Source organism: Leptopilina boulardi, unplaced genomic scaffold (genome assembly GCF_019393585.1).
Source record: "Leptopilina boulardi isolate dan_hultmark-lab unplaced genomic scaffold, ZJU_Lbou_2.1 LbouV2_80, whole genome shotgun sequence".
NCBI lineage: Eukaryota > Metazoa > Arthropoda > Insecta > Hymenoptera > Figitidae > Leptopilina > Leptopilina boulardi.
Genome location: NW_026138028.1, coordinates 749,388 through 775,830, shown reverse-complemented (window position 1 = coordinate 775,830; position 26,443 = coordinate 749,388). Strand labels below are relative to the sequence as shown.

Here is a 26,443-nt window from a genome sequence, read left to right as displayed (position 1 = left end):
TTTACGGAAGGGCAGAGAACTTGAGTTCCATTCGGGCATAACCCAAGTTCTGTTCTGCAAACACCTATGAAGGAAAAAATTCAAAAGATAATTTATTTTTAAATTCTTTGTCTAGGAGTCGAAAGTGTATAGTTATTATTATTACTCCATTATTAGATAATGTGGCAGATCTCAATAGAATTTTATTGGAATTTTATGCAAATAAATTAGCTATTAGTTTCATTCTAAGATATCACAAAAAACCAATAAAATAATTTATGACAATTTTTCTTGACGACAGAAGTTTCGATGAGCCAAAAGCGCAACCACCCTCCGAATTTCGATAATTTGAAGCAATGAAACGACATGGCTATAAAACTCGAATCAAGGATTGTGATTTAGTTTAGTGGGGTTGAAATAATTTCAGCTATATTGGCCAGAATCCAACTACTTTCTTTAGAACAAAACGTGTTTTGTTGTATAAATATATATATATATATTCGTGATATATTATTTTGGTAATCAATATCAGGCTGAAAGTATTTTCCCTTGAAGAAATGGATTTTTTCAAAAATGTATCTAGAGTATATATGCATCTAGTGTCAGAAATTCAAAGTAATAAAAAAAAGTTATGGTGAATAAGTGTTGATAAATGTGTCTAGAGGATCTAAAAATTTTAAGTAGAAATTCGAAATAATAAAAAAAAACTTTATGGCGATATTTATGTCCACATAAGGGCGACCGCACAACACATATTTACAAATATTTAACCTATTTCTTTCGTCAAAAATCACGTACACTGACATAAACCTTTTTCACACCAAAAACAGATGACTTGAACACTTGAATGTCAGTTGTCACTTGTATTTCAATTCCTGTAAATTATAATTGATAAGTACCTAAATTATTATTGACTAAACAAAAATTTTATATATTTTATAAAAAAATTACTTGAGTATCCAATAATACATATATGACATTTACTGTGAGGTGCATTTTTATATCCAATAGCTATAAAAATTTTACACAGTTTTTCCATTTTTTATAACCATTAAATACAAAACTAAAAATAAATTTAAGTCAAGTGATGTAAATAAATAAATATTAAATAACAATTTTATTTTTACCTAATTAAAGTAATACTACTTTTCGCGTCTTTGAACTGTGTAATTTTTTCTTACAAAATGTATTTTATGTTATATTTTGCTATAAGATATAAATGAGTTTCGAGAAGTACTAACTTTTGTAAGAAAACTCTCTCTCTCTCTCACACACACACACACACAAAACTGTATATATCCATTTTAAATTCAACAAAGGCACCTCACTCTCTTCTTCTTTTGAACTCAAAGTCTTATTCGTTCATTTTCAGTTTCCATAAGAGCAAATACTAACTGAAACGTGAAAGATAAGGTGTAGAAAATCTGCGGTGTGGTCCAAACTTTGTATCTGCTCGTAACCACAAAGTCACGTTTCGCTTCAAAGAAACTTTATGTATAGAAAAAGTCATTAGCTTTCTTTTTCATCGGCAAGCTCTTGTTGAAAAAAAGGTATTATAACAGTGATTATCTTTATATTGAAAGCAGCAGGCAGGATCGAATAACTTGACGAAGACTAGTTGCCACAAACAATGTTGGGGTAATGTTGCACACTATTGTTATTTATTTATTGCGCTGAAATGTTGACACAATGTTGAGTTTGAATTTAATTGCAAAAATTCTGACAATTATTAAATAAACTATTTTAATTAAAAGTAATTCACTTTCCGTTTGATCAAAGCATTACACATTACTACTTGAACTGAATAATTTAATCCGATAATGATCAACCGCAATTACTGTGGATACATTTTACGCGGCTTTGATTAAAATTTGTATAGAAAATAGAAAACAGAATATGGATGAAAATAGTTTAAAGTATGTTTTTAAAATATTTCTATAAATGAAAAGTCTTAATTACTTTCGCGCTTTTGATTCTAAATATGTATACTTTCTGACCCAATTTATCATCCATGAAAAAGTATGTTAATCAAATCTAAATCTATTTGAAAAACGAGAAGTCTCTTGTAATTACGAAGGAAGATAAAATAAAATTTTAATAAGAAACCTTTGAATAGCGTTGAGATTCAGAGAATTTCCTTATTGGTCTCGAGAAATGCGCATTTTCGTTTTAAAGCAGAAGTTTGTGACTGGTCTATCTGGTGTGGTTTATTGGAAGCAATCGTATAGCCACATCTCGTCAGTCTTCGAATTTCATCATTCACTTAATCGGTTTTAAGAACTTTGCAATTACTTATTACTTATTCAAATTGTAATTTATGATGAAAATTTTTAATCCAAAATGCGAATGCTCAAATTTGGACTACTTTCAAGGCTAACAAAAGTTTCAAGTCCCAAGATATAGGAAACCTATAAGTTAGCTTCTAAAATTTAGAATATTGAGCTGACTGCGTTTAAAATTATAAAGATAATATTGAGATTTCGGTAATGAGTATAGGTAACCCCAAAGAATGATACAGGAACATGTATGGAAAAGCAATGGTTTAAGAATATTACCAGCGGAATATTACTATTTAATCAAGTTTTGACGTAAAGTGCGCACAGATGGGGGCGTCACTTTTGAAGTGGCTATGCTTATTACTGTAGTTAATTAAGGTTCACCGGGTCATTTAGACACATATATAGTTGAATTTTTCTCCACCCCCTTATTCTATGTCAATTACGTTTTACTCCTTTATTTCGTAGCACTATTCGCCTCGTTATTTCGCTCAACGGACGTTCAATTTGCTGGAATAAATGTCAAGCTTTGGAGAACACTCTGACGAAGTAGAAAAAAAATATTTCAAAACTTTCCATTAATGAAAACTTCATTAAGGCATTTTTCGGATTAATTAAAAACTATATAAATAATCAACGTTTTTGTGTCAATGAAACATCAAAGGAAATTTGTGCATTAATTATTTGCAGAATCGATTGATGTAGTATAAAACTGGGAAAATGTTTACTGGAATATAATCTAATTAGACATAATAGTTACTATGGAAATTGTCTCCCACTTTTAAAAACAAAATGTTTCATTTTCTCATCAACAGCTTTCTTTATGTACATATATGAACAATAAAAGTGCGCGGAAGCTTGTAACCGATTTCGGCGGAATGTTCTGGATGCATTGCGAAAAAAAAATGAAGCATCGGATTTCTTTTTTCATTCGTGTGTTTCCCATCACAAAAGCTTTGTGCTTTTCATATTCTGCAGGAGTCAACGCAGGTACTAACTATCGATCGCTTTTCAAAGATTTATCTCAAATCACTTGTGCGTTTAGAAGTACCAAGAATACATTCAAATTTTAAGAATATAATATTACAATTCTAAAGTAGGTCCCAAGCATATATTTTGAATTTCAAAATGTTTTCTTGGGTGTAGTTTTAGCAATATATTTTTTCCCATTTACAATAGTTTTAAAATTGTAAAGCTAAGAATAATAAGAAATATTCTGTCGTTTATCATATTTTGGTTGATATTCATTCGGTGAAAAAAAAGTTTCTCATTGCAATAAATTATATCAGAATGAGATTCCGTGGGAGAAAAATATATAGTCCCGTTTCTCATGCTGGTAGTAAATTTTTCTTCATGTAAAGACGCTCATGAAAATCGTTTTCTTCATTTCAAAAAAGAGTACTTTTCTTATTTCATGAGGTACGTTCAATATTTTTTGTTTTATCAAGTGCATCATTTTTTTATTATCTTTGAAAAAGATTTTATTATTTATTTTATTTTTTAAATGAAAATATAAGAAAATTTTCTCTACCATGCGGAGTTGAAATCAAATATATAGAGACATTATTCAGTATTAGCGAAGCTTTTAATTAATTTAGATTAGCACTTGCACAGAATTTCAAGTCTCTTGTGGCCGTTCATTAACAGTGTTTCAAACTCGAGAAATGATCCCAGAGCAGCAGTCTATTACTTGCTTAATATATGACAACTTTCGTCACTATTTCTCCTAGAGTAGATTTCATAATATTTGCGCCACTGACTCTTAACGAAAATGTACATACTGGTGTTCAATATTCACCTTCATATATAAGCCAAAAGTTGAGTTGTAATAAACTTAACTGATCACTATCTCATACATATTGTTATATTTAATGCTTCGAATAGAATTTCTTTACTTAGGATTTACCTGCAGAAAAATAACACTAATATACAGCATACTTTTTCGATAACAGTTGCAAAAAATTATACAATATTTTATTGGACGTGTAAAGAAATGCTGTATTGTCAAAAATGCAAATTTGTATTTTGATGGTGCGTTGAAATATACTTAGCAAAAGTATTACCTATGATCGGCTTGTCATGTCGAATATAAATTTTAATTTAATTTAAAAATTCTTTATTATTAATTATTAAGTGAAAGAACTTGTAAATTTATATTTTCCTATCTATAGCAGTAAAAATAAAACTATATTTTAAATAATTGAGAAAAATTCAATTTATCTTCCGTTGTAGGTCAACAAGATTTTATACGTCATTGGTGCATAAATTGGAGAAATTTTTTTTGACGAAATATACGCATTGGGCCTAGGCCAATATTTATATTGATTCGCACATAAATGCGATTGGAAAAGTTAGTACGAATTCCTCTCTACACTTTATTCCGCCTCAACTTCTTCAATTACATCCGTAATATTTCAACCTCAAATTTTATGTTTAGAGTGATTGCACCAGTCATTTTTATATGATCCCACCTCAACTTTTTAAAATATTGTCCATTTTGAATTCTTTCTGAAAGTTGAATTTATAATTAACTATCTCTCTTAATTCACATTATATTCGACATATAACTTGAATTTTAAATAATTAAATTCATATTGCGTTTAATTTAGCAAGAGGGTTTTATGTTAACCTTTTTTTCTTAAACTTTGAATAAAGTTTCACCACGCGAAGTTTATGTTTTACCAAATCAGGGCTTTCTTTTTTAACATGGGAAATAACTCACACTTAATGTCTGACCACAGCGTTGACTTTATTACTTAAATAAGAATTATGCTCTCATCACTGTCGAATATTCCTCCTATTTATATAAATATTTTACTATGAAATTGTTTAATTTCATTTTATTGGAACGAAAAAGAAATGCATTCAGAATTTTGTCAAAATTAAAATTTAATTAATACTGAAAGTTGAATTGTTGCTAATTTATATTAGTTACTCTGTTACCATTTAGTTAGTCAGCCTAAGCATTTGTAACTAATTAAATAGTTATTCAAACAAACTAATTAGTTAAACTAACTAACAAAATAGTTATACCAACCAATAAAAATAGTAACCACAACTATTAAATTAGCAGCAGTATAGTTTATTAACTAAAAATGGTCATCTCAAAAATGATAATCCCCATGATGCCCCTTTTCCTGTCTCTCATTTTAATTTCAAACAAAGAATTATTAATTATAACATTTCTAATTTGTTTATTAAGATCTATTAATATTATTATGATCTTTTTTAGCTTCTTTTAATGTAAATTTACGACTGTACAGCCCTTTGTAATAAAAGTTAATAATGCGCCATAAATTATATTCTTTAACACTGTAATATAAGAAGGGTCATTCAGCCAAATCTGAAAATTCCTCAACTCACACGTTTCAACGACTAGTTATATTAAAGTCATTGTTCTGTACAAGCTAACAAGGCTTGTATAATGAGGAACAAAATCCCCAGAAACACTGACGATGAGAGAAGAGAAACGAAAAAAAAGAGAGAGAGAGAGAGCTAGTAGGAGAAAAACTAAGATAAAACGTAAAAAATTAAAAAAAAAAATGATAATGGACTATAAAGGTACGGATGCGTGTACGTGCTAACACTCATGAAATAATGGGAACAATGAGAGAACTCGTGATGCAAAATTAGGTCGCATAGGGAGTTGGATTGTAGAGCAGATGGAGAAGGAAGCCATGAGTTCTAGAAAAAATATCCATCAATTTTCTAAAAGTTTTAACTTGCTCGTATTATATTACATAATTTACCTACGCAAATGGAAACTCCTGTAATGCAAATAATAATAAATTAAAGTCTTTTGCCAGTAGATCAAAAATTCTGCCAACTGTTCATATTTATGTTTCCAAAGCAGAAATACTATTTAATGAAATTATTTTTTGATTTCATAATTATTATTTAAAATAATTTCTTTATGAATTTCATTGTAATAAATTCTAATCACTCAATGGAATTTCTAACCTACCGAGTTCCGATCGTTTGAAATTTCCCTTAATTAAGATTCCATAAATTTTCAAACTTTCATTTGATTAAATTACTCAATGATTGAATTAGAATTAAAAAAATTTCTCAAATGTAATAAATAACAAAAATTATTAATTTAATTAATGTATATTACAGCAGTTTATTTTGATAGAAGAACAATAGTAATGAATATTCACTTAGCTAGTGGAGACTGTTGTCTGTTCATATCAAGTGAATGAATCGAGATGAGTACATAGTTCAAAATGTCATTTGATCGAATTTTAAGTAATTGTTTATTTAAGACAATAAAACTTACAATGCACTATTAAAGAACCATAGTTCTTTTAAATCTTGATTTTGTAAAATCTCCTGTGGAATGATTTTTTGTAATTTTTATAGAGCAATGAATCCTTTTATGCGAATCAACTTTTTTTTAAATATTTATACTTGGGCTCATATTTCTCAGAAAAAAAGTATATATATTTAATGAAATTCTAAATGAGCATTACTTACAATATGTGTCGGTTGTGAGACGATCGATGGTGTCTTGCTTGAGTTTGCTGTTCTTCTTGCCCATTTTTGCAGTTGCAAGTCCTATGTTGCCTCCAGTTTTCCGTTTTTTTTCTTCGCACCCTCACCTCCTCCTTCTGACTGAAGCTTTAATTCTTCTGAGTCCAGCAATTCCCAGCAGACCTCACAGCGCGCTAAACATTTTTCGAACTCAAGAATGCCCTCGAGCTGAAAAGAAAGTTCGTCGTTGATCTTTAAAGCACGATTCACAACACTTTTATTTTCTCGCAAAATATTCTTTTTCTTTCTTTTCCCTTTTCCTCTGTTTCACACATACATAATGCACTTTGAAGAATTTTTTTTCTTCAACTTACGCTTAAGTAAGACACTTTTCATTTCACTTTGTTTAATTCATGAAAGCAATGAGAATTTTGACTCGGCAATAAATGTTTGTCACTTTTTAATGGATTTGCTTAATTTGAAACTTCCTATATGTCGCACTCATTTTCACATGTGTGATACGACGACGACGACGACGTTCCGCACTCGAGATATCGTTGATGTTGATTGAAAGTTCACAGGAAATGAGTTTTTCTGGGCAGCGAGAAAACGCTGACATGGGAGGAGAACAATAAAGCTTTGAAAATTCTTTTGTAAAAAATATGGCTGTCAGTGTTTTAAATGTGACAGTTTTTTTATTTTTCCTCAAACGATTTTTCATTAAAACCACAAATACATTCTGAAAAACAATTTTTTATTTCAAAAACGATAGCGATGGTGGAAAAAAAATTTTCAATCGATTTGCAAAGAAATTGGTATACATTATTTTTCCTTTTATTGAAAAAAGTTATTTTACAATTTTTATTTTCCTTTTAAATTATTATTTTTCAACTGTCGATTGACAAGTTTTTTAAAAAGAAATGTTTTTTAAAAAAGAGTAAAATTTGAAAATTATTCAAAAGCAGAGTGAAATTTATGGAACTTTGAAAATACTCAGAATAGAATGTCTTGAAACATGACGTACAATTTTAAATTGAAAAAATTTCCTTATGGATAAAGTGTCTTCTCTGAAAGTCATTAAACCCAAAAGATCAGTTCTAAAGTTTTCCAACTTTTATCTCCTACGATTCGTAAAATGAAAGTCACATAACCGCCGAATTGCTTCTCTGGAATTGTTAAAGTGGTAACACTAATTTTGTGAGAAAAATTAAATTTTAGTTTCATATTTCTGCTCGTGATATCAAGAGGAAATTTTTTTCAGTTTTGTTGAAATGTATATGCGTCTTTAAGTTGAGAAAGAGACAGATTCTCTTTCTTCATGACCCTCGAATGTCATAAAATCAAAATGACCTTCAATATTTCGACAAAGAAAGATAGACAAATGGAAATCTAATTTTTCATCAAAACCAAGATAAAGGAAATATTTTATTAGCTCAGCACAGACTCAGCCAAGAATTGAAGCGAATAGTTCTCCTTCGCCAAATTCTTGTTAAAATGCTTCGTCCTTAATATTAGAAAATAGATCCAACTTTTCTAGGTTATTTAACATTCTACACGTATTCTTCGAATCAAATAATTTCTTCGACTTGAGATTTATTTCTGAGAAATGATTCCGTCAAATTTATTACAGTTTCCTCTCTTTTTTCTTGTTGGTGGATGAAAAGGACATTTTGCTTCTTATCAGAATGTATATGGTTGGAAGTAAGTAATTATTTCATGTAACTGTGACTGGAAGTGAAGTCCGGGAGGATAGAATGGGATTCTCTCTCGAAGATGTAGGAGAGTGCATAGCCAAGTTCCAGTGGAGAAGCACATAACGATTATGCAAAACCCACTTGACACGATTTCTCCTCGCCATCTCATGCAGGAACCACAATCTAGTGATTCCAGTTTCATTACGACTTAAATCAAACCAAGCTTTATGTGCAGGTGTTGGCAGTTGCCAAGGCATTTCGTGCTTATATTATACATTTTGGACAAATTTATCTTGTGTGACATACGAGACAATTTCATGGGTGAACTACATGTATCCAAAACAATCTTCTACGTTTACTAAGTGCATCTCATATTCTCTCAGAACTTGCGACAACTTATGTAAATTAGGTAAACCTTTCAGAAACATAAGCGTGCATGATTGCCCCGAAATTTCATATCTTTAAAATTCAAATTACCTCTAAATTCATAATTTCCACAAATATGTCTCATATATAATCCTCTCGTTATACAAGCAATTTGTTTCCTTACAAAGAGTACATGTTGCATCATTCGTCGCTTCACTTGCTGTTTTACTACGGGTCAAACAAACCTAAAACACATGGCCTTAGTTCTTTACTTTTAAATAATTTCAGTTGAATTTCATTTTCTTTGACTCGTTTTATCTATTGAGCTGAATCTCTAAACGAGTAAGAACCCGCTAGCTTGCAATGTAATCTTGAAAACCTTCCCAGAGATCTCACATTTTGATGAGTCTTGTGCTATCGAGTTATCTCTCTTAAACGAATTTTGCCAAGAGTTCACTAAATTTCTATTGCTTTGAATTTTGTTCTCGCAGTTGTTGAGACTATTTCAACAAAACCCTTGATTCTTCATTTACCAAGTATAAATACTTTAATTAACATATTTTCTAATTGTAAGTGAAATTGTATTTCAAGCTTAATCATTTCAACATATATTACATTTATTTTGAATGTTATATGTTATCAAATGAAATGAAATTAGGAGTCGCGCATATTTCAACATATTCTCTGGTGATGAAGTTGCATCCCTAATTTATAATTAACACAAACACTATATTATACTCCATATTTGCTGATGAGTTTTAAGCGAAAAATGATCCCACAAGTTACCCTGTCATACATGATTTTGTTCAGATTGACCAAGTCGCTGGGGTTGAAGGCACCTATCACAAAAGAATCATGGTAGCAGGTAAATTAAATATCTCAGGATGGACCAAAACCAAAAACGACAGATCATCGTGGGAGGAGTATTTAAAAATGTGGAAGTACGTCTAGTCGGTTGAGTGGTATAGCAACGGGAAAAACGCGATACCATCTGAGGTAGACAATGGGCCATATAGCGACGAGAGGGAAAATTTATTTAGCTGAGGAAAGAAGAAATGTTTCCGTGGAAAGAAGTCATCACAATGGAGAACCCAATAAAACATTATGGAATCTGATTGACACTGATTCAACTCAAATAATGTACATTAATCTGCCCATGAACCAACACTCCAATAGTCTCTATAGAAATAATGTCTCATCTTTCAGCCACAGTTTACTTAGGGTGTAAAGATTTATTCTTTATTTATTTTAAATTTTACCAAACAATAATTATTTCATTTGAATACTTGAAAACATATAAAAAAAGAAAATATTTTTTCAATCAATTCCTATTTAATATAAAACCTTACTGGTATAAATAGAAAAAATAATTAAAAAGCGTTCATTTTTTCACATTAAGCGAATCAAATTTTTCCAATAGAAAATTCCCGAGAAAGTGAAAAAAATAGTTAAAAAATATGTTGAAAAGCTGAAAGCAATGGGTGAAAGGATTGTAAGGCTGTCAAAAAATACGAATACAATTTATTATAAGTATTATGTCCCAAGCTATAAGTAAGACAAAGAGGATAGTATTATATTTTTTTAATTTTCCCTCAAGACTCATTAAACTGTTGAGAGAGATATCAGCCTATCGGTGGAACAATTTCAAGCTTTCGACCATTAAACTGATGATAACTCTCATAAGAAAAAATGAATGTGAATTTTATGCACGTAGAGATGAAGCTGAAGCTGGCACCTACTTATTAGCACCCATTTAATTTTTGAAATATTCAAGTTGGTATTAAAACAAAAGAATATCATTTGTCAAAAATCTAAACATCAAAAGGAATGTATATAATTCAAAGGTTATTCATTAGAAAACAAATGAATAACAAGAAAAAATATCAAAAAAGAATTTAAATATTTTTTAAAATAAATAATGAAAATAATAACGACAACATTGAAATTTACAATAACAAATGATTCTTTTATTATTAATTAATAAATGCATTTAGAAATAGGAAAATTATTATTACTTTTTTTAAAACAAGTAGAAGTTAAAGAAAAATAATTTAATTTTTAAAAGATTATCCGTTCAACTTCTACGAAAAATTTTTAATTTTTCTCGACAATAAAATTTAACAGTTCCCAATTTTTTTTCAGTCTATTGGGGATTAAAAGAAGTTTAAAAAAAATTGTGAGCGCGAGACTTAGATTGCAAACGAAATTTCCAAGATTTAACGTTGAAAATTCGAGAAAAAAATTCCAATTTCTGCCTTGAATAAAGTTTAACGGTTCCCAATATTTTGTTAGTCTACTGGGGACCCAAGGAAGCTAAAAAAAATTGCGACCACGGGACTCGAATTCTGGACGAAATTACCGAGATTTTTCTTCCATAATTAGGGAAAAAAAATTCCAATTTCTCCCTTGAATAAAATTTAATGGTTTACAATATTTTTTTAGTCTACTGGGGACCCAAGGAAGCTAAAAAAAAATTGCGACCGCGGGACTCGAACTCTGGACGAAATTACAGAGATTTTTCATCCATAATTTAAGAAAAAAAATTCCAATTTCTGCCTTGAATAAAATTTAAATGTTTCCAATATTTTTATAGTCTACTGGGGACCCGAGGAAGCTAAAAAAAAATTGCGACCGCGGGACTCGAACTCTGGACGAAATTACAGAGATTTTTCATCCATAATTTAAGAAAAAAAATTCCAATTTCTCCCTTGAATAAAATTTAACGGTTCCCAATATTTTTTCAGTCTACTGGGGACCCGAGGAAGCTAAAAAAAAATTGCGACCGCGGGACTCGAACTCTGGACGAAATTACAGAGATTTTTCATCCATAATTTAAGAAAAAAAATTCCAATTTCTGCCTTGAATAAAATTTAAATGTTTCCAATATTTTTATAGTCTACTGGGGACCCAAGGAAGCTAAAAAAAAATTGCGACCGCGGGACTCGAACTCTGGACGAAATTACAGAGATTTTTCATCCATAATTTAAGAAAAAAAATTCCAATTTCTGCCTTGAATAAAATTTAAATGTTTCCAATATTTTTATAGTCTACTGGGGACCCAAGGAAGCCAAAAAAAAATTGCGACCGCGGGACTCGAACTCTGGACGAAATTACAGAGATTTTTCATCCATAATTTAAGAAAAAAAATTCCAATTTCTCCCTTGAATAAAATTTAACGGTTCCCAATATTTTTTCAGTCTACTGGGGACCCAAGGAAGCTAAAAAAAAATTGCGACCGCGGGACTCGAACTCTGGACGAAATTACAGAGATTTTTCATCCATAATTTAAGAAAAAAAATTCCAATTTCTCCCTTGAATAAAATTTAACGGTTCCCAATATTTTTTCAGTCTACTGGGGACCCGAGGAAGCTAAAAAAAAATTGCGACCGCGGGACTCGAACTCTGGACGAAATTACAGAGATTTTTCATCCATAATTTAAGAAAAAAAATTCCAATTTCTCCCTTGAATAAAATTTAACGGTTCCCAATATTTTTTCAGTCTACTGGGGACCCAAGGAAGCTAAAAAAAAATTGCGACCGCGGGACTCGAACTCTGGACGAAATTACAGAGATTTTTCATCCATAATTTAAGAAAAAAAATTCCAATTTCTGCCTTGAATAAAATTTAAATGTTTCCAATATTTTTATAGTCTACTGGGGACCCAAGGAAGCTAAAAAAAAATTGCGACCGCGGGACTCGAACTCTGGACGAAATTACAGAGATTTTTCATCCATAATTTAAGAAAAAAAATTCCAATTTCTCCCTTGAATAAAATTTAACGGTTCCCAATATTTTTTCAGTCTACTGGGGACCCGAGGAAGCTAAAAAAAAATTGCGACCGCGGGACTCGAACTCTGGACGAAATTACAGAGATTTTTCATCCATAATTTAAGAAAAAAAATTCCAATTTCTGCCTTGAATAAAATTTAAATGTTTCCAATATTTTTATAGTCTACTGGGGACCCAAGGAAGCTAAAAAAAAATTGCGACCGCGGGACTCGAACTCTGGACGAAATTACAGAGATTTTTCATCCATAATTTAAGAAAAAAAATTCCAATTTCTGCCTTGAATAAAATTTAAATGTTTCCAATACTTTTATAGTCTACTGGAGACCCAAGGAAGCTAAAAAAAAATTGCGACCGCCGGACTCGAACTCTGGACGAAATTACAGAGATTTTTCATCCATAATTTAAGAAAAAAAATTCCAATTTCTCCCTTGAATAAAATTTAACGGTTCCAATATTTTTATAGTCTACTGGGGACCCAAGGAAGCTAAAAAAAAATTGCGACCGCGGGACTCGAACTCTGGACGAAATTACAGAGATTTTTCATCCATAATTTAAGAAAAAAAATTCCAATTTCTGCCTTGAATAAAATTTAAATGTTTCCAATATTTTTATAGTCTACTGGGGACCCAAGGAAGCTAAAAAAAAATTGCGACCGCGGGACTCGAACTCTGGACGAAATTACAGAGATTTTTCATCCATAATTTAAGAAAAAAAATTCCAATTTCTGCCTTGAATAAAATTTAAATGTTTCCAATATTTTTATAGTCTACTGGGGACCCAAGGAAGCTAAAAAAAAATTGCGACCGCGGGACTCGAACTCTGGACGAAATTACAGAGATTTTTCATCCATAATTTAAGAAAAAAAATTCCAATTTCTCCCTTGAATAAAATTTAACGGTTCCCAATATTTTTTCAGTCTACTGGGGACCCGAGGAAGCTAAAAAAAAATTGCGACCGCGGGACTCGAACTCTGGACGAAATTACAGAGATTTTTCATCCATAATTTAAGAAAAAAAATTCCAATTTCTGCCTTGAATAAAATTTAAATGTTTCCAATATTTTTATAGTCTACTGGGGACCCAAGGAAGCTAAAAAAAAATTGCGACCGCGGGACTCGAACTCTGGACGAAATTACAGAGATTTTTCATCCATAATTTAAGAAAAAAAATTCCAATTTCTGCCTTGAATAAAATTTAAATGTTTCCAATACTTTTATAGTCTACTGGAGACCCAAGGAAGCTAAAAAAAAATTGCGACCGCCGGACTCGAACTCTGGACGAAATTACAGAGATTTTTCATCCATAATTTAAGAAAAAAAATTCCAATTTCTCCCTTGAATAAAATTTAACGGTTCCAATATTTTTATAGTCTACTGGGGACCCAAGGAAGCTAAAAAAAAATTGCGACCGCGGGACTCGAACTCTGGACGAAATTACAGAGATTTTTCATCCATAATTTAAGAAAAAAAATTCCAATTTCTGCCTTGAATAAAATTTAAATGTTTCCAATATTTTTATAGTCTACTGGGGACCCAAGGAAGCTAAAAAAAAATTGCGACCGCGGGACTCGAACTCTGGACGAAATTACAGAGATTTTTCATCCATAATTTAAGAAAAAAAATTCCAATTTCTGCCTTGAATAAAATTTAAATGTTTCCAATATTTTTATAGTCTACTGGGGACCCAAGGAAGCTAAAAAAAAATTGCGACCGCGGGACTCGAACTCTGGACGAAATTACAGAGATTTTTCATCCATAATTTAAGAAAAAAAATTCCAATTTCTCCCTTGAATAAAATTTAACGGTTCCCAATATTTTTTCAGTCTACTGGGGACCCGAGGAAGCTAAAAAAAAATTGCGACCGCGGGACTCGAACTCTGGACGAAATTACAGAGATTTTTCATCCATAATTTAAGAAAAAAAATTCCAATTTCTGCCTTGAATAAAATTTAAATGTTTCCAATATTTTTATAGTCTACTGGGGACCCAAGGAAGCTAAAAAAAAATTGCGACCGCGGGACTCGAACTCTGGACGAAATTACAGAGATTTTTCATCCATAATTTAAGAAAAAAAATTCCAATTTCTGCCTTGAATAAAATTTAAATGTTTCCAATACTTTTATAGTCTACTGGAGACCCAAGGAAGCTAAAAAAAAATTGCGACCGCCGGACTCGAACTCTGGACGAAATTACAGAGATTTTTCATCCATAATTTAAGAAAAAAAATTCCAATTTCTGCCTTGAATAAAATTTAAATGTTTCCAATATTTTTATAGTCTACTGGGGACCCAAGGAAGCTAAAAAAAAATTGCGACCGCGGGACTCGAACTCTGGACGAAATTACAGAGATTTTTCATCCATAATTTAAGAAAAAAAATTCCAATTTCTCCCTTGAATAAAATTTAACGGTTCCCAATATTTTTTCAGTCTACTGGGGACCCGAGGAAGCTAAAAAAAAATTGCGACCGCGGGACTCGAACTCTGGACGAAATTACAGAGATTTTTCATCCATAATTTAAGAAAAAAAATTCCAATTTCTGCCTTGAATAAAATTTAAATGTTTCCAATATTTTTATAGTCTACTGGGGACCCAAGGAAGCTAAAAAAAAATTGCGACCGCGGGACTCGAACTCTGGACGAAATTACAGAGATTTTTCATCCATAATTTAAGAAAAAAAATTCCAATTTCTGCCTTGAATAAAATTTAAATGTTTCCAATACTTTTATAGTCTACTGGAGACCCAAGGAAGCTAAAAAAAAATTGCGACCGCCGGACTCGAACTCTGGACGAAATTACAGAGATTTTTCATCCATAATTTAAGAAAAAAAATTCCAATTTCTCCCTTGAATAAAATTTAACGGTTCCAATATTTTTATAGTCTACTGGGGACCCAAGGAAGCTAAAAAAAAATTGCGACCGCGGGACTCGAACTCTGGACGAAATTACAGAGATTTTTCATCCATAATTTAAGAAAAAAAATTCCAATTTCTGCCTTGAATAAAATTTAAATGTTTCCAATATTTTTATAGTCTACTGGGGACCCAAGGAAGCTAAAAAAAAATTGCGACCGCGGGACTCGAACTCTGGACGAAATTACAGAGATTTTTCATCCATAATTTAAGAAAAAAAATTCCAATTTCTGCCTTGAATAAAATTTAAATGTTTCCAATATTTTTATAGTCTACTGGGGACCCAAGGAAGCTAAAAAAAAATTGCGACCGCGGGACTCGAACTCTGGACGAAATTACAGAGATTTTTCATCCATAATTTAAGAAAAAAAATTCCAATTTCTCCCTTGAATAAAATTTAACGGTTCCCAATATTTTTTCAGTCTACTGGGGACCCGAGGAAGCTAAAAAAAAATTGCGACCGCGGGACTCGAACTCTGGACGAAATTACAGAGATTTTTCATCCATAATTTAAGAAAAAAAATTCCAATTTCTGCCTTGAATAAAATTTAAATGTTTCCAATATTTTTATAGTCTACTGGGGACCCAAGGAAGCTAAAAAAAAATTGCGACCGCGGGACTCGAACTCTGGACGAAATTACAGAGATTTTTCATCCATAATTTAAGAAAAAAAATTCCAATTTCTGCCTTGAATAAAATTTAAATGTTTCCAATACTTTTATAGTCTACTGGAGACCCAAGGAAGCTAAAAAAAAATTGCGACCGCGGGACTCGAACTCTGGACGAAATTACAGAGATTTTTCATCCATAATTTAAGAAAAAAAATTCCAATTTCTGCCTTGAATAAAATTTAAATGTTTCCAATATTTTTATAGTCTACTGGGGACCCGAGGAAGCTAAAAAAAAATTGCGACCGCGGGACTCGAACTCTGGACGAAATTACAGAGATTTTTCATCCATAATTTAAGAAAAAAAATTCCAATTTCTCCCTTGAATAAAATTTAACGGTTCCCAATATTTTTTCAGTCTACTGGGGACCCAAGGAAGCTAAAAAAAAATTGCGACCGCGGGACTCGAACTCTGGACGAAATTACAGAGATTTTTCATCCATAATTTAAGAAAAAAAATTCCAATTTCTGCCTTGAATAAAATTTAAATGTTTCCAATATTTTTATAGTCTACTGGGGACCCAAGGAAGCTAAAAAAAAATTGCGACCGCGGGACTCGAACTCTGGACGAAATTACAGAGATTTTTCATCCATAATTTAAGAAAAAAAATTCCAATTTCTCCCTTGAATAAAATTTAACGGTTCCCAATATTTTTTCAGTCTACTGGGGACCCAAGGAAGCTAAAAAAAAATTGCCACCGCGGGACTCGAACTCTGGACGAAATTACAGAGATTTTTCATCCATAATTTAAGAAAAAAAATTCCAATTTCTGCCTTAAATAAAATTTAAATGTTTCCAATATTTTTATAGTCTACTGGGGACCCGAGGAAGCTAAAAAAAAATTGCGACCGCGGGACTCGAACTCTGGACGAAATTACAGAGATTTTTCATCCATAATTTAAGAAAAAAAATTCCAATTTCTCTCTTGAATAAAATTTAACGGTTCCCAATATTTTTTCAGTCTACGAGGGAACCCGAGGAAGCTAAAAAAAAATTGCGACCGCGGGACTCGAACTCTGGACGAAATTACAGAGATTTTTCATCCATAATTTAAGAAAAAAAATTCCAATTTCTGCCTTGAATAAAATTTAAATGTTTCCAATATTTTTATAGTCTACTGGGGACCCAAGGAAGCTAAAAAAAAATTGCGACCGCGGGACTCGAACTCTGGACGAAATTACAGAGATTTTTCATCCATAATTTAAGAAAAAAAATTCCAATTTCTGCCTTGAATAAAATTTAAATGTTTCCAATATTTTTATAGTCTACTGGGGACCCAAGGAAGCTAAAAAAAAATTGCGACCGCGGGACTCGAACTCTGGACGAAATTACAGAGATTTTTCATCCATAATTTAAGAAAAAAAATTCCAATTTCTCCCTTGAATAAAATTTAACGGTTCCCAATATTTTTTCAGTCTACTGGGGACCCAAGGAAGCTAAAAAAAAATTGCGACCGCGGGACTCGAACTCTGGACGAAATTACAGAGATTTTTCATCCATAATTTAAGAAAAAAAATTCCAATTTCTGCCTTGAATAAAATTTAAATGTTTCCAATATTTTTATAGTCTACTGGGGACCCGAGAAAGCTAAAAAAAAATTGCGACCGCGGGACTCGAACTCTGGACGAAATTACAGAGATTTTTCATCCATAATTTAAGAAAAAAAATTCCAATTTCTCCCTTGAATAAAATTTAACGGTTCCCAATATTTTTTCAGTCTACTGGGGACCCAAGGAAGCTAAAAAAAAATTGCGTCCGCGGGACTCGAACTCTGGACGAAATTACAGAGATTTTTCATCCATAATTTAAGAAAAAAAATTCCAATTTCTGCCTTGAATAAAATTTAAATGTTTCCAATATTTTTTCAGTCTACTGGGGACCCAAGGAAGCTAAAAAAAAATTGCGACCGCGGGACTCGAACTCTGTACGAAATTACAAGATTTTTCTTCCATAATTGGGGAAAAAAAATTCCAATTTCTCCCAGAGTTCGAGTCCCGCGGTCGCAATTTTTTTTTAGCTTCATTGGGTCCACAGTAGACTAAAAAAATATTGTAAACCGTTAAATTTTATTCAAGGGAGAAATTGGAATTTTTTCTTCCCCAATAATGGTAGATAAATCTCTGTAATTTCGTCCAGAGTTCGAGACCCGCGGTCGCAATTTTTTTTTTAGCTTCCTTGGGTTCCCAGTAGACTAAAAAAATATTGGGAACCGTTAAATTTTATTCAAGGCAGAAATTGGAATTTTTTTCTCGAATTTTCAACGTTAAATCTTGGAAATTTCGTTTGGAATCTAAGTCTCGCGATCACAATTTTTTTTAAACTTCTTTTAATCCCCAAAAGACTGAAAAAAAATTGGGAACTGTTAAATTTTATTGTCGAGAAAAATTAAAAATTTTTCGTAGAAGTTGAACGGAAAATCTTTTAAAAATTAAATTATTTTTCTTTAACTTCTACTTGTTTTAAAAAAAGTAATAATATTTTTCCTATTTCTAAATGCATTTATTAATTAATAATAAAAGAATCATTTGTTATTGTAAATTTCAATGTTGTCGTTATTATTTTCATTATTTATTTTAAAAAATATTTAAATTCATTTTTGATATTTTTTCTTGTTATTCATTTGTTTTCTAATGAATAACCTTTGAATTATATACATTCGTTTTGATGTTTGAGATTTTTGACAAATGATATTCTTTTGTTTTAATACCAACTTGAATATTTCAAAAATTAAATGGGTGCTAATAAGTAGGTGCCAGCTTCAGCTTCATCACGTAGAGCAAAATATAAAAGAGAAACCAGGACTTTTACGATTTTCCCTTTTAATATTGTTGCTCTTGTGTTGATTAATTTCCTCTGTTCATTGCTTTCATTAAAAACGAATTTCACGCAATTACGATATTTTGAATTAAAAAAAATACTGTCCGTGAAATTAAAAAAGAAACTTGTCAAATTAGAAGATTTAACGCAATTTTCATGAGAATTTTAAAAATTGTTCTTATTCTCTTTAAAACAAACAGTTATACTGCAAGCGTAAATTTATTTACCATTTTTATTTTCATTACACGGAAAAATGTACTATTTTGTAGGTATTCATCCCTCGAAATAAATTTTAATTTACTGTGGGCATTTAAATGTGTGAGTAAATAAACAAACACTTGATTAACAAATATTGTCGTTGGACAAATTAATTTATCCAACTATAAATTAAAAGGAATAGTTAAATACATTATGCATATGAATAATTAATATTTAAATTATTATAAGTAACTGAAGAGAACGAGAAATATTTCATTCTTTAAATTAATGAGGCGCGTAGCTGTGAAAGCTTAAAAATAAAATTCACTGTTAAAAATATTTTTCAGATTTTAATATAATGAAAATAAAATGCATTTTATATATTTAATGGCATATTATTCATTTACCACTATATTCCATTTTTATTATTTAATAATTAATATTTATAATAATAATTTATATTAATAGAGTTAAATAAATGTAACTAAATAACCATAAAAATTATGATTATTTATAATAAAAAGTACCTAAAAACAGTAAGAGAGAATACATGAACCTTTTTCCTTCTTAAATAAATAAATAAATAAATAAAGTTTATTAAAAAATAAAATAAACGAATGAGAAATGAAATAAATTGAAAATGAAATGAGTATTTTCTCTTTTGAAAACCACTTCAATCAGAATAGTTTTCCAGGTCATAAGACGGGAATTTTCAATCGCTCATTAAGCCATAATCTATTTCTGAAATTCATAATAACAATTCGGAGAGAGAATTTTAGTATCGTAAAATATATTATATATTATATTTTTTTCAGAATAAAATGGATAATTTAGTATCCTTGACCTCGAAAAAAAGTAACTCTAGACACTCGTTCGTTTTGAAAAATAGTTTTGTCCTTTTGTATTTAGAGAGGACGAAAAATGTGACTGGCCGTGTTTTTCTATAAGCGAAAATATTATACATAGATCTTGTTCTCTTTTGCAGATTGTGGATAAAAATATATATACATTGCAGTGCAGTTGATTTGATTCGAATTGATTTTATTATCCCAGGTGGATGCGGTACTGATCACAGGCGTAGTTTAATTGTAAATTGCCAGTCCAAGAAAAAAAGTCGGAAATCTGTCCAAAAGATATGTGAAAGAAATGCAAAAAAGTCCATTTTAAGGGTCCTTGGAATTTTGCGCGTTAAGCATTTCAGCCATTAAAACAAATAAAAACTTTTACAAAGATTACAAACTTATTTGTTCTCCTCAGAGTTATTGTTTTTATGCTCTCTACTAAAGGAAAGTTGATGATCTATAAAGCCCATATAGAGTTAGATTTCTTATCTATATATACAGGATATTCTCTCTGTTGATCGTAAGTCTGTAAACCTGTTGTCAAAAAATAGAGTGTTTTAATGTAAGCTGACTGGAAAGATAATGAGGACCAGGATCAATCGGATAGGAGAAAATTTTACAACACTCATTGTAAACCAAGTGTTTATAAATTCATCAATAAGCGTAGTTTGCGCTTACATCGAAAAAGTGGAGTTTTCACAAATGAGAATTTAAACAAACGTTCTGCCATTACAAAACTCATTCAATGTGTAATTTTCATTTTAAAAAAACCAAGTACAATTTGAACAACAACTTTTGAAATCGAAAAATTTACCAATTTATAAATGAATATGAAAGTTTACCCAATCCTTTGCGAATCATCGTTAAATGAAATCGCCTTATTATAAAAAAGACAATTAAACTTGTAAGAATAGTTGACACTTGTAACCATTGTTACGGCAATTTCGAAATTAAATAAATTTTAGAATAAGAAATGAAAAATTGATATGAAAATACAGGTTGGTAAAATTTTTAGAATACCAATGGCACGAGTTTTCATTCATGAATCACCGGCGCGACGTGTACCCGTTTTCAATTGACGAGAACACGCGTCTCAGTGTGACGTCAGAGCGTCGCGGTGCTGGGCGTCGGACTGGTTCTTGGTAGCATTCGTTGGGGCTCAACCGAGGATGATTCTGGCAGCCGCGCAAGCGTTTTCCAACGGCGCCCTTCAGTAAACGATATGCCAGCCTCCCCTTAAATGTATAAGCAGTTTGAAAAACTATTCAGTTGACTCAACCAAATACTCAAATTACTAGATGGGATTTTAATCAAGTTCTGCATAAGTAACTAAATTAATCTTTCTTTGCAATCGAATGATAAGATAATATCAATTTTAATTACCGAAATAATAACATTTTTTTCTTCTCAATCAATTAGATTTATTTATTATGGGAAATTAATTTAAACAATTATAAATTATAATAATTGGTTTATACAACTTGTATCCCGTTTCGAAACTGACAGTGCTACTACTAAGTTTAATACTTCCATTCTATTTTTTAAAATTCGTTTTGAATATCTCACTCAACTTTTCCATTTATATACTTTTCTCCCTGTTTATTTTCATTCCGTATCCATCTCATTACCTTGACCGTAAATCTCATCCCCTGCACACCTCTGTAGCAGATGCCACCAACACTATATTTGGTAAATCCGAGAGAGTTGGCCATCATTTTTTTAAAGGACTTTAAAAAAGTAACAATTTGCAACGGTAGAAAACGTAAAGCTATTAAAATTGTTTAGCGCTACACAAAACAATATACAATAAAAGTTATCTCTACATTCTTTTTTGCCAAGTTTTTCATTTTCAGGCAGAAAATAAAGCAGACTAATCTAAAATAAATTACATCTATTGTCAAATTCTGTCAATCTCTCTCGAATTTACCCTAATTCATATTTGCACATCCTACATAATTTCTCTTCTTTCCCGTCCATTATATTCACTGCGGAGTATAATTGACGGAAGAAGAGATTTTTATCTCTTTTCAATGTTTTTTAATTTTCTTTTTTAGTTTCTGTCTATTCTCAGTTTTCTTGAAAATTGTCAGAGAAATAAATTATTTCAAATAACTCTTTAGGTATCGGATAATTTCATATTAGTTTCTTAAAAAGGATAAATCTTGTGAATTTCATTTTAGTGTAAACGGAGTCAGACCAATTAGACAAGGACAGACTTATGCAAAAAACACGGGCTTAATTTAAGGTTTTTGTTTTTACTGTGTGCACTTGAAAATTAAGGAATATATTTTAAAGTGACATTTAATATTAAAATTCTTTCCCAAAAATACCATTACCATTTTTGTAATTCAAATTTGAAAGATTTTAACTTCAAGTCATATTTTAACAATTCAATAACCCCGGATAAAGTTTAAGTCAAAAGTATTGCTATAACCAAGTAAAAGAATTTGAATACTTGGGGGAACTTTCCCAATTCTGATCTAGTTTTTTAAAACTTTAATGAGATACTATAACAAAAATACAAGCAAATTCTTTACTTCATTCAAAATAAAAACTTGGAACAGTTTTCTAATCTGCAATTCCATCAATCTCTTGTGTATTTTTCTCTTATCGTTAGAGCAGTAACGGTGAATGAAAATTGCTCCAAGCTTAAAACGCCCATAACTACAATCACGTCTAATCTATATTCTTGATGACTTTACTAGAAATTGTAGTACACTTCTACTTTTTTTAGTTTGTCAAATATTTTGAAAATTTAATTTTCGTTAGAACATGATCAAGTATTCATTTAATGAATGTTGGATTATTTTTTTTAATACTGACATATATCATGTACGTAATGTTTATGTTTTGAGCTTATAATAGTGAAAACTGTCAGTTGCACCGAACTGCAAGCAACTTTTCTCCTACGTGTTGTGAGAGAACAAATGCTGCAGGCTTATTTGTGTGTGAAGCAGGTGGGAGATGTGAAACCTCGACGTCTCTCGATTTGTATGCTGAAGGTATCGACGATTTTGCATAGAGTTCTCCTTTGTATGAAAGAGTGTCAGAGGCGGAGCAATAGTGGCTGTCTCTTCTGTTACGCTTTTACTCATCAAAAAGTTCGTGCCAGGGTGGATTTCGTGTTCACTTTTTTTCTTTCTCTCGCAGACGAGAAGCCCACTTTCTGTGAATTATGTGGACGACGCTTTTCTCACTCAATAAGCAGAGTAGTATCCCGAGGCGAAATTTAAGCCCTAATTTACAAGGAGTAAAGTAGAGTTAAACAGACCCTCTTTAGCTTCCTCAACTAGTCGCAAATTTCCCTTTCTTCCACGTTTGGATTTAAAGTAGGGTCTAAAAATTGATTAAAATATTGAAAATTTTGAAATTGCTCTAATTCTATTAATTTTTTGAAAACGCTTCAAAATATGTTAATTCCAGTTTTTAAAGGGTAATTAAAGAAATATTGTGTGAAGAAAAAATTCATTTTGCTTTAATCAAAATAATTAAAAGAGTTTTTTTTTGCATTTTTTTGTACTTTTTTAATCGAACTAGACCCTCTTTAACTTCCTCAACCAGTCGCAAATTTACCTTTCTTCCACGTTTGGATTCAAAGAAGGGCCTACGGGAGTCTACAAGATCGTAAAGAGGGCCTATTTAGGTTCTAAGGGAAGCTAAAGAGGATTCAAATTTCGCCTCGGGATGTCACTTGATTGATCATAAACTGAATTTGCAGAATACAAATAATCATTTGTATTCCATTTCATTTAATTAAAAAATTAAACTTACGTCTTATATCTGTACCTATTGCGTAAAAATTCATCTTATACGTAGGTATAAATGATGATTAAATAAAACTGCGGGTATAATATTGAAAATTATGCAGGGTATTGAATAGAATGTAGATTTTTGGAATAAAAGTGGTATTTTAATTTCTTTTCAAGATCCATTTCATTCGCTGAATTCTTTCAATCCGTATAACAAAATCAGCTAGCATCTCTCAACGCTACAGACGTCTACTTACTTAAGGACTTTGCAGCTTCTTTTGTTTGTAGATCACCGTCTTTTTTTCTGCCTGTCTGTCGAGAATAGTCGCACGCAATTCCCCAAGCGATAAACAAGTTTAAAAAGTGAATCTCGACAACAATAAATAATTCTATTTTACCAAATTATACAGTAGAACCTCCACAATTAAAGGAAAATGCTAACCATTTTGAGTAATTGAGGGTTTTGAACTTGAAGGAGACGGAAGAGATATTTTCTTCAATTTATTAGGGTTTTAATGTATTTTACAGTATAACAGAAAATTATTACCTACTACATTTTTATTACGTCATCTTACACAGTCTAGAATTAGAATTAGAATTAGAATTAAATTTTTTTGGAAAACAATTTGAGCTGATTTTTCTTAAATAAATAATTATTTTATTAATTTTTTTATTGCATCAGCAGAAATGTTGGAACAAACACATGTGGCAATGGATAAGTGCGGTAGAAAAGAATGTTGGAAAACGATTCTAGATGTAATTGTGTGGAGTGCACTCTTTGAGGATGCCCAGGGGCAATTCCTCAACAACATTGGGAAAGCCACCCATTATCGACCCACTCACGACCACCCAAACTTGTACCCAGCAACCTTCTCACTTTTGGCGACACTGACACAACACTATTTCTTTTCATTTCTACTATTCTATTCATGATTGCACCTCTCTTAAATGTCAATTTGCCAAAATCTCGCTTCTAAAGTGATTAATTCTGTACTATACTAAACTTTATTAAATAAATAAAACTTAAAAAATTAAATTCATTGAACTTGAAATATCAGCTGAGTCCAGAGCATTAAAATTTTAACAGATCATGTATTAACGCTGGCTGGCAGCCAAAATCCTTGCTCGAACCATTCATCTAATTTTTAAGTCATTTCTAAACCATCGTTTAACTATTCAGCAATGCCAAACCAATTCTTGAGCTGTATAGAAAATTTTCACCCATCTAACCTTAAGTTATAATATAATCGAGAACTCGGGTTCCGGAACTCGAATTTTTCGAGTGCTCGCTTTTTCCGGTTTAGCACTTTAAATGACGTTTCCCCACCCCTGAGATAAGTTTAAGCTATTATAACCAAAAAAGCGAACACTCGAAAAATCGAGAACTCGGGTTCCGGAACTCGAATTTTTCGAGTGCTCGCTTTTTCCGGTTTAGCACTTTAAATGACGTTCCCCCACCCCTGAGCTAAGTTTAAGCTATTATAATTTCTTTAAATTGATGTAATTTTTTTAAAATAATAATACAATTGAAAGAAAAACTTTTTTCAGATTTAATAAAATTTTCGAACACACTATTGATTTCGAATGTCTTGAAAATGTTTTGTTCTTCGCGCATAAAAGCTAAACAAAGGCTGTCGTGAAAGCAGTTTAAAGTCTCCTTTTGTCTTTTTATTTTTAAATGTAAGATGTTTTAAAGCTGGAGAACAGTTAGCGTAAAACACACTAGAGTGTTTCAGTGCTCGGGGCATTTAGAATCAGTTAAATCTTTTAAAGTGCTTTCAAATCTCTGGCAAAGATTTTCTCAATTTTCGTAATTCACTCTCTTTCTCAATTAATGCCCTACTTTTAATAGGAAATTCTCTTCTGTATTTTAACCATAAACGTAAAATCTTTGTAATACATCATCACGCGCTTAGAGAAGAGGAAGTTAAAAATTTAAGAGTTGTAGAAGAGAAGGGGAAATGTTCGAACATGAGTGACGTAATTTGTGAAAGATCTCTTCTCAAAATGTAGTCTTTTGAAATTGAAAAATTAAAAGTACTAATCGTTTTACAAAAGAATGTTTAAAATAAATCAACATATGGTGTGCAGGAGAAATGTAGAACTTGATTGATTTTTCTTATGTAAAGTCTAATTTGTATTGGATTTGACCAATGAAATTCAACTACTAGTATAGACGCTGAGTGCTTTCGGCAATTACTGTGAGTATACTTAAAGTAAATCATAGACCAATCCAACAGCATGTTCATGCTGATTAGGCCGTAATTTACTCACAGTAACTGCAGAAAACAGCCCACTGTAAATGTATCTTTGCATAGAAAATAAAATAAATAGTGTGATTAATGCATAAGGGTAATAATTATTTTTCTTAATTATTCAGAATCACTACTTTTTCCAATTTTGGGATTTTTTCAATAATTCTTTTTGGAACGTCTACTTGAAGCGAAAAATTCAGTGGGGGTAGACTAATCTGAAGGAAGAAAGTATATCTCAACAAAAGGTGAGATGAACGAAAGCTTTAGCGTAGTCAACCAACACGCCTGGTGGTCCATTTCTGAAAATTGAACACTCTGAGAAGAAAAAGAAAGAAGAAACAACATGTGGGTCACTGTGACCACCAGAGAAGAAATAAGAAAACCCTTGAGAAAAACGAAGACTGGCATAGCTTAAAAAATAGGTGTC

At 31.2% G+C, this 26,443-nt stretch overlaps 1 protein-coding gene and 1 long non-coding RNA gene across 4 annotated transcripts in view; one reads left to right on the top strand and one right to left on the bottom strand.

Moving 5' to 3' along the window:
- Positions 1-21,133, bottom strand: part of LOC127290695 (frequenin-1) — a 31,068-nt gene extending 9,935 nt beyond the window's left edge. For both annotated transcript variants that reach the window (XR_007844406.1, XM_051319446.1), the window contains exons 1-2: positions 21,033-21,133; positions 6,732-7,467 (exon numbers count right to left, since the gene is read on the bottom strand). Coding sequence is in view for 1 of the 2 variants with exons in the window: in XM_051319446.1 (XP_051175403.1) it covers positions 6,732-6,795 (64 nt within the window). In the remaining variant the exon portion in view is untranslated. The remainder of the gene's footprint in view (positions 1-6,731; positions 7,468-21,032) is intronic.
- On the top strand, positions 848-25,048 carry LOC127290696 (uncharacterized). 2 transcript variants are annotated; one of them, XR_007844408.1, is made up of 3 exons: positions 848-969; positions 1,352-1,617; positions 24,447-25,048. It is a non-coding gene; the product is annotated as an uncharacterized LOC127290696 (long non-coding RNA). The 2 variants fall into 2 exon arrangements; XR_007844407.1 differs by lacking the exon at positions 24,447-25,048 and adding an exon at positions 9,599-10,009.
- Positions 25,049-26,443: the final 1,395 nt, after the last annotated feature.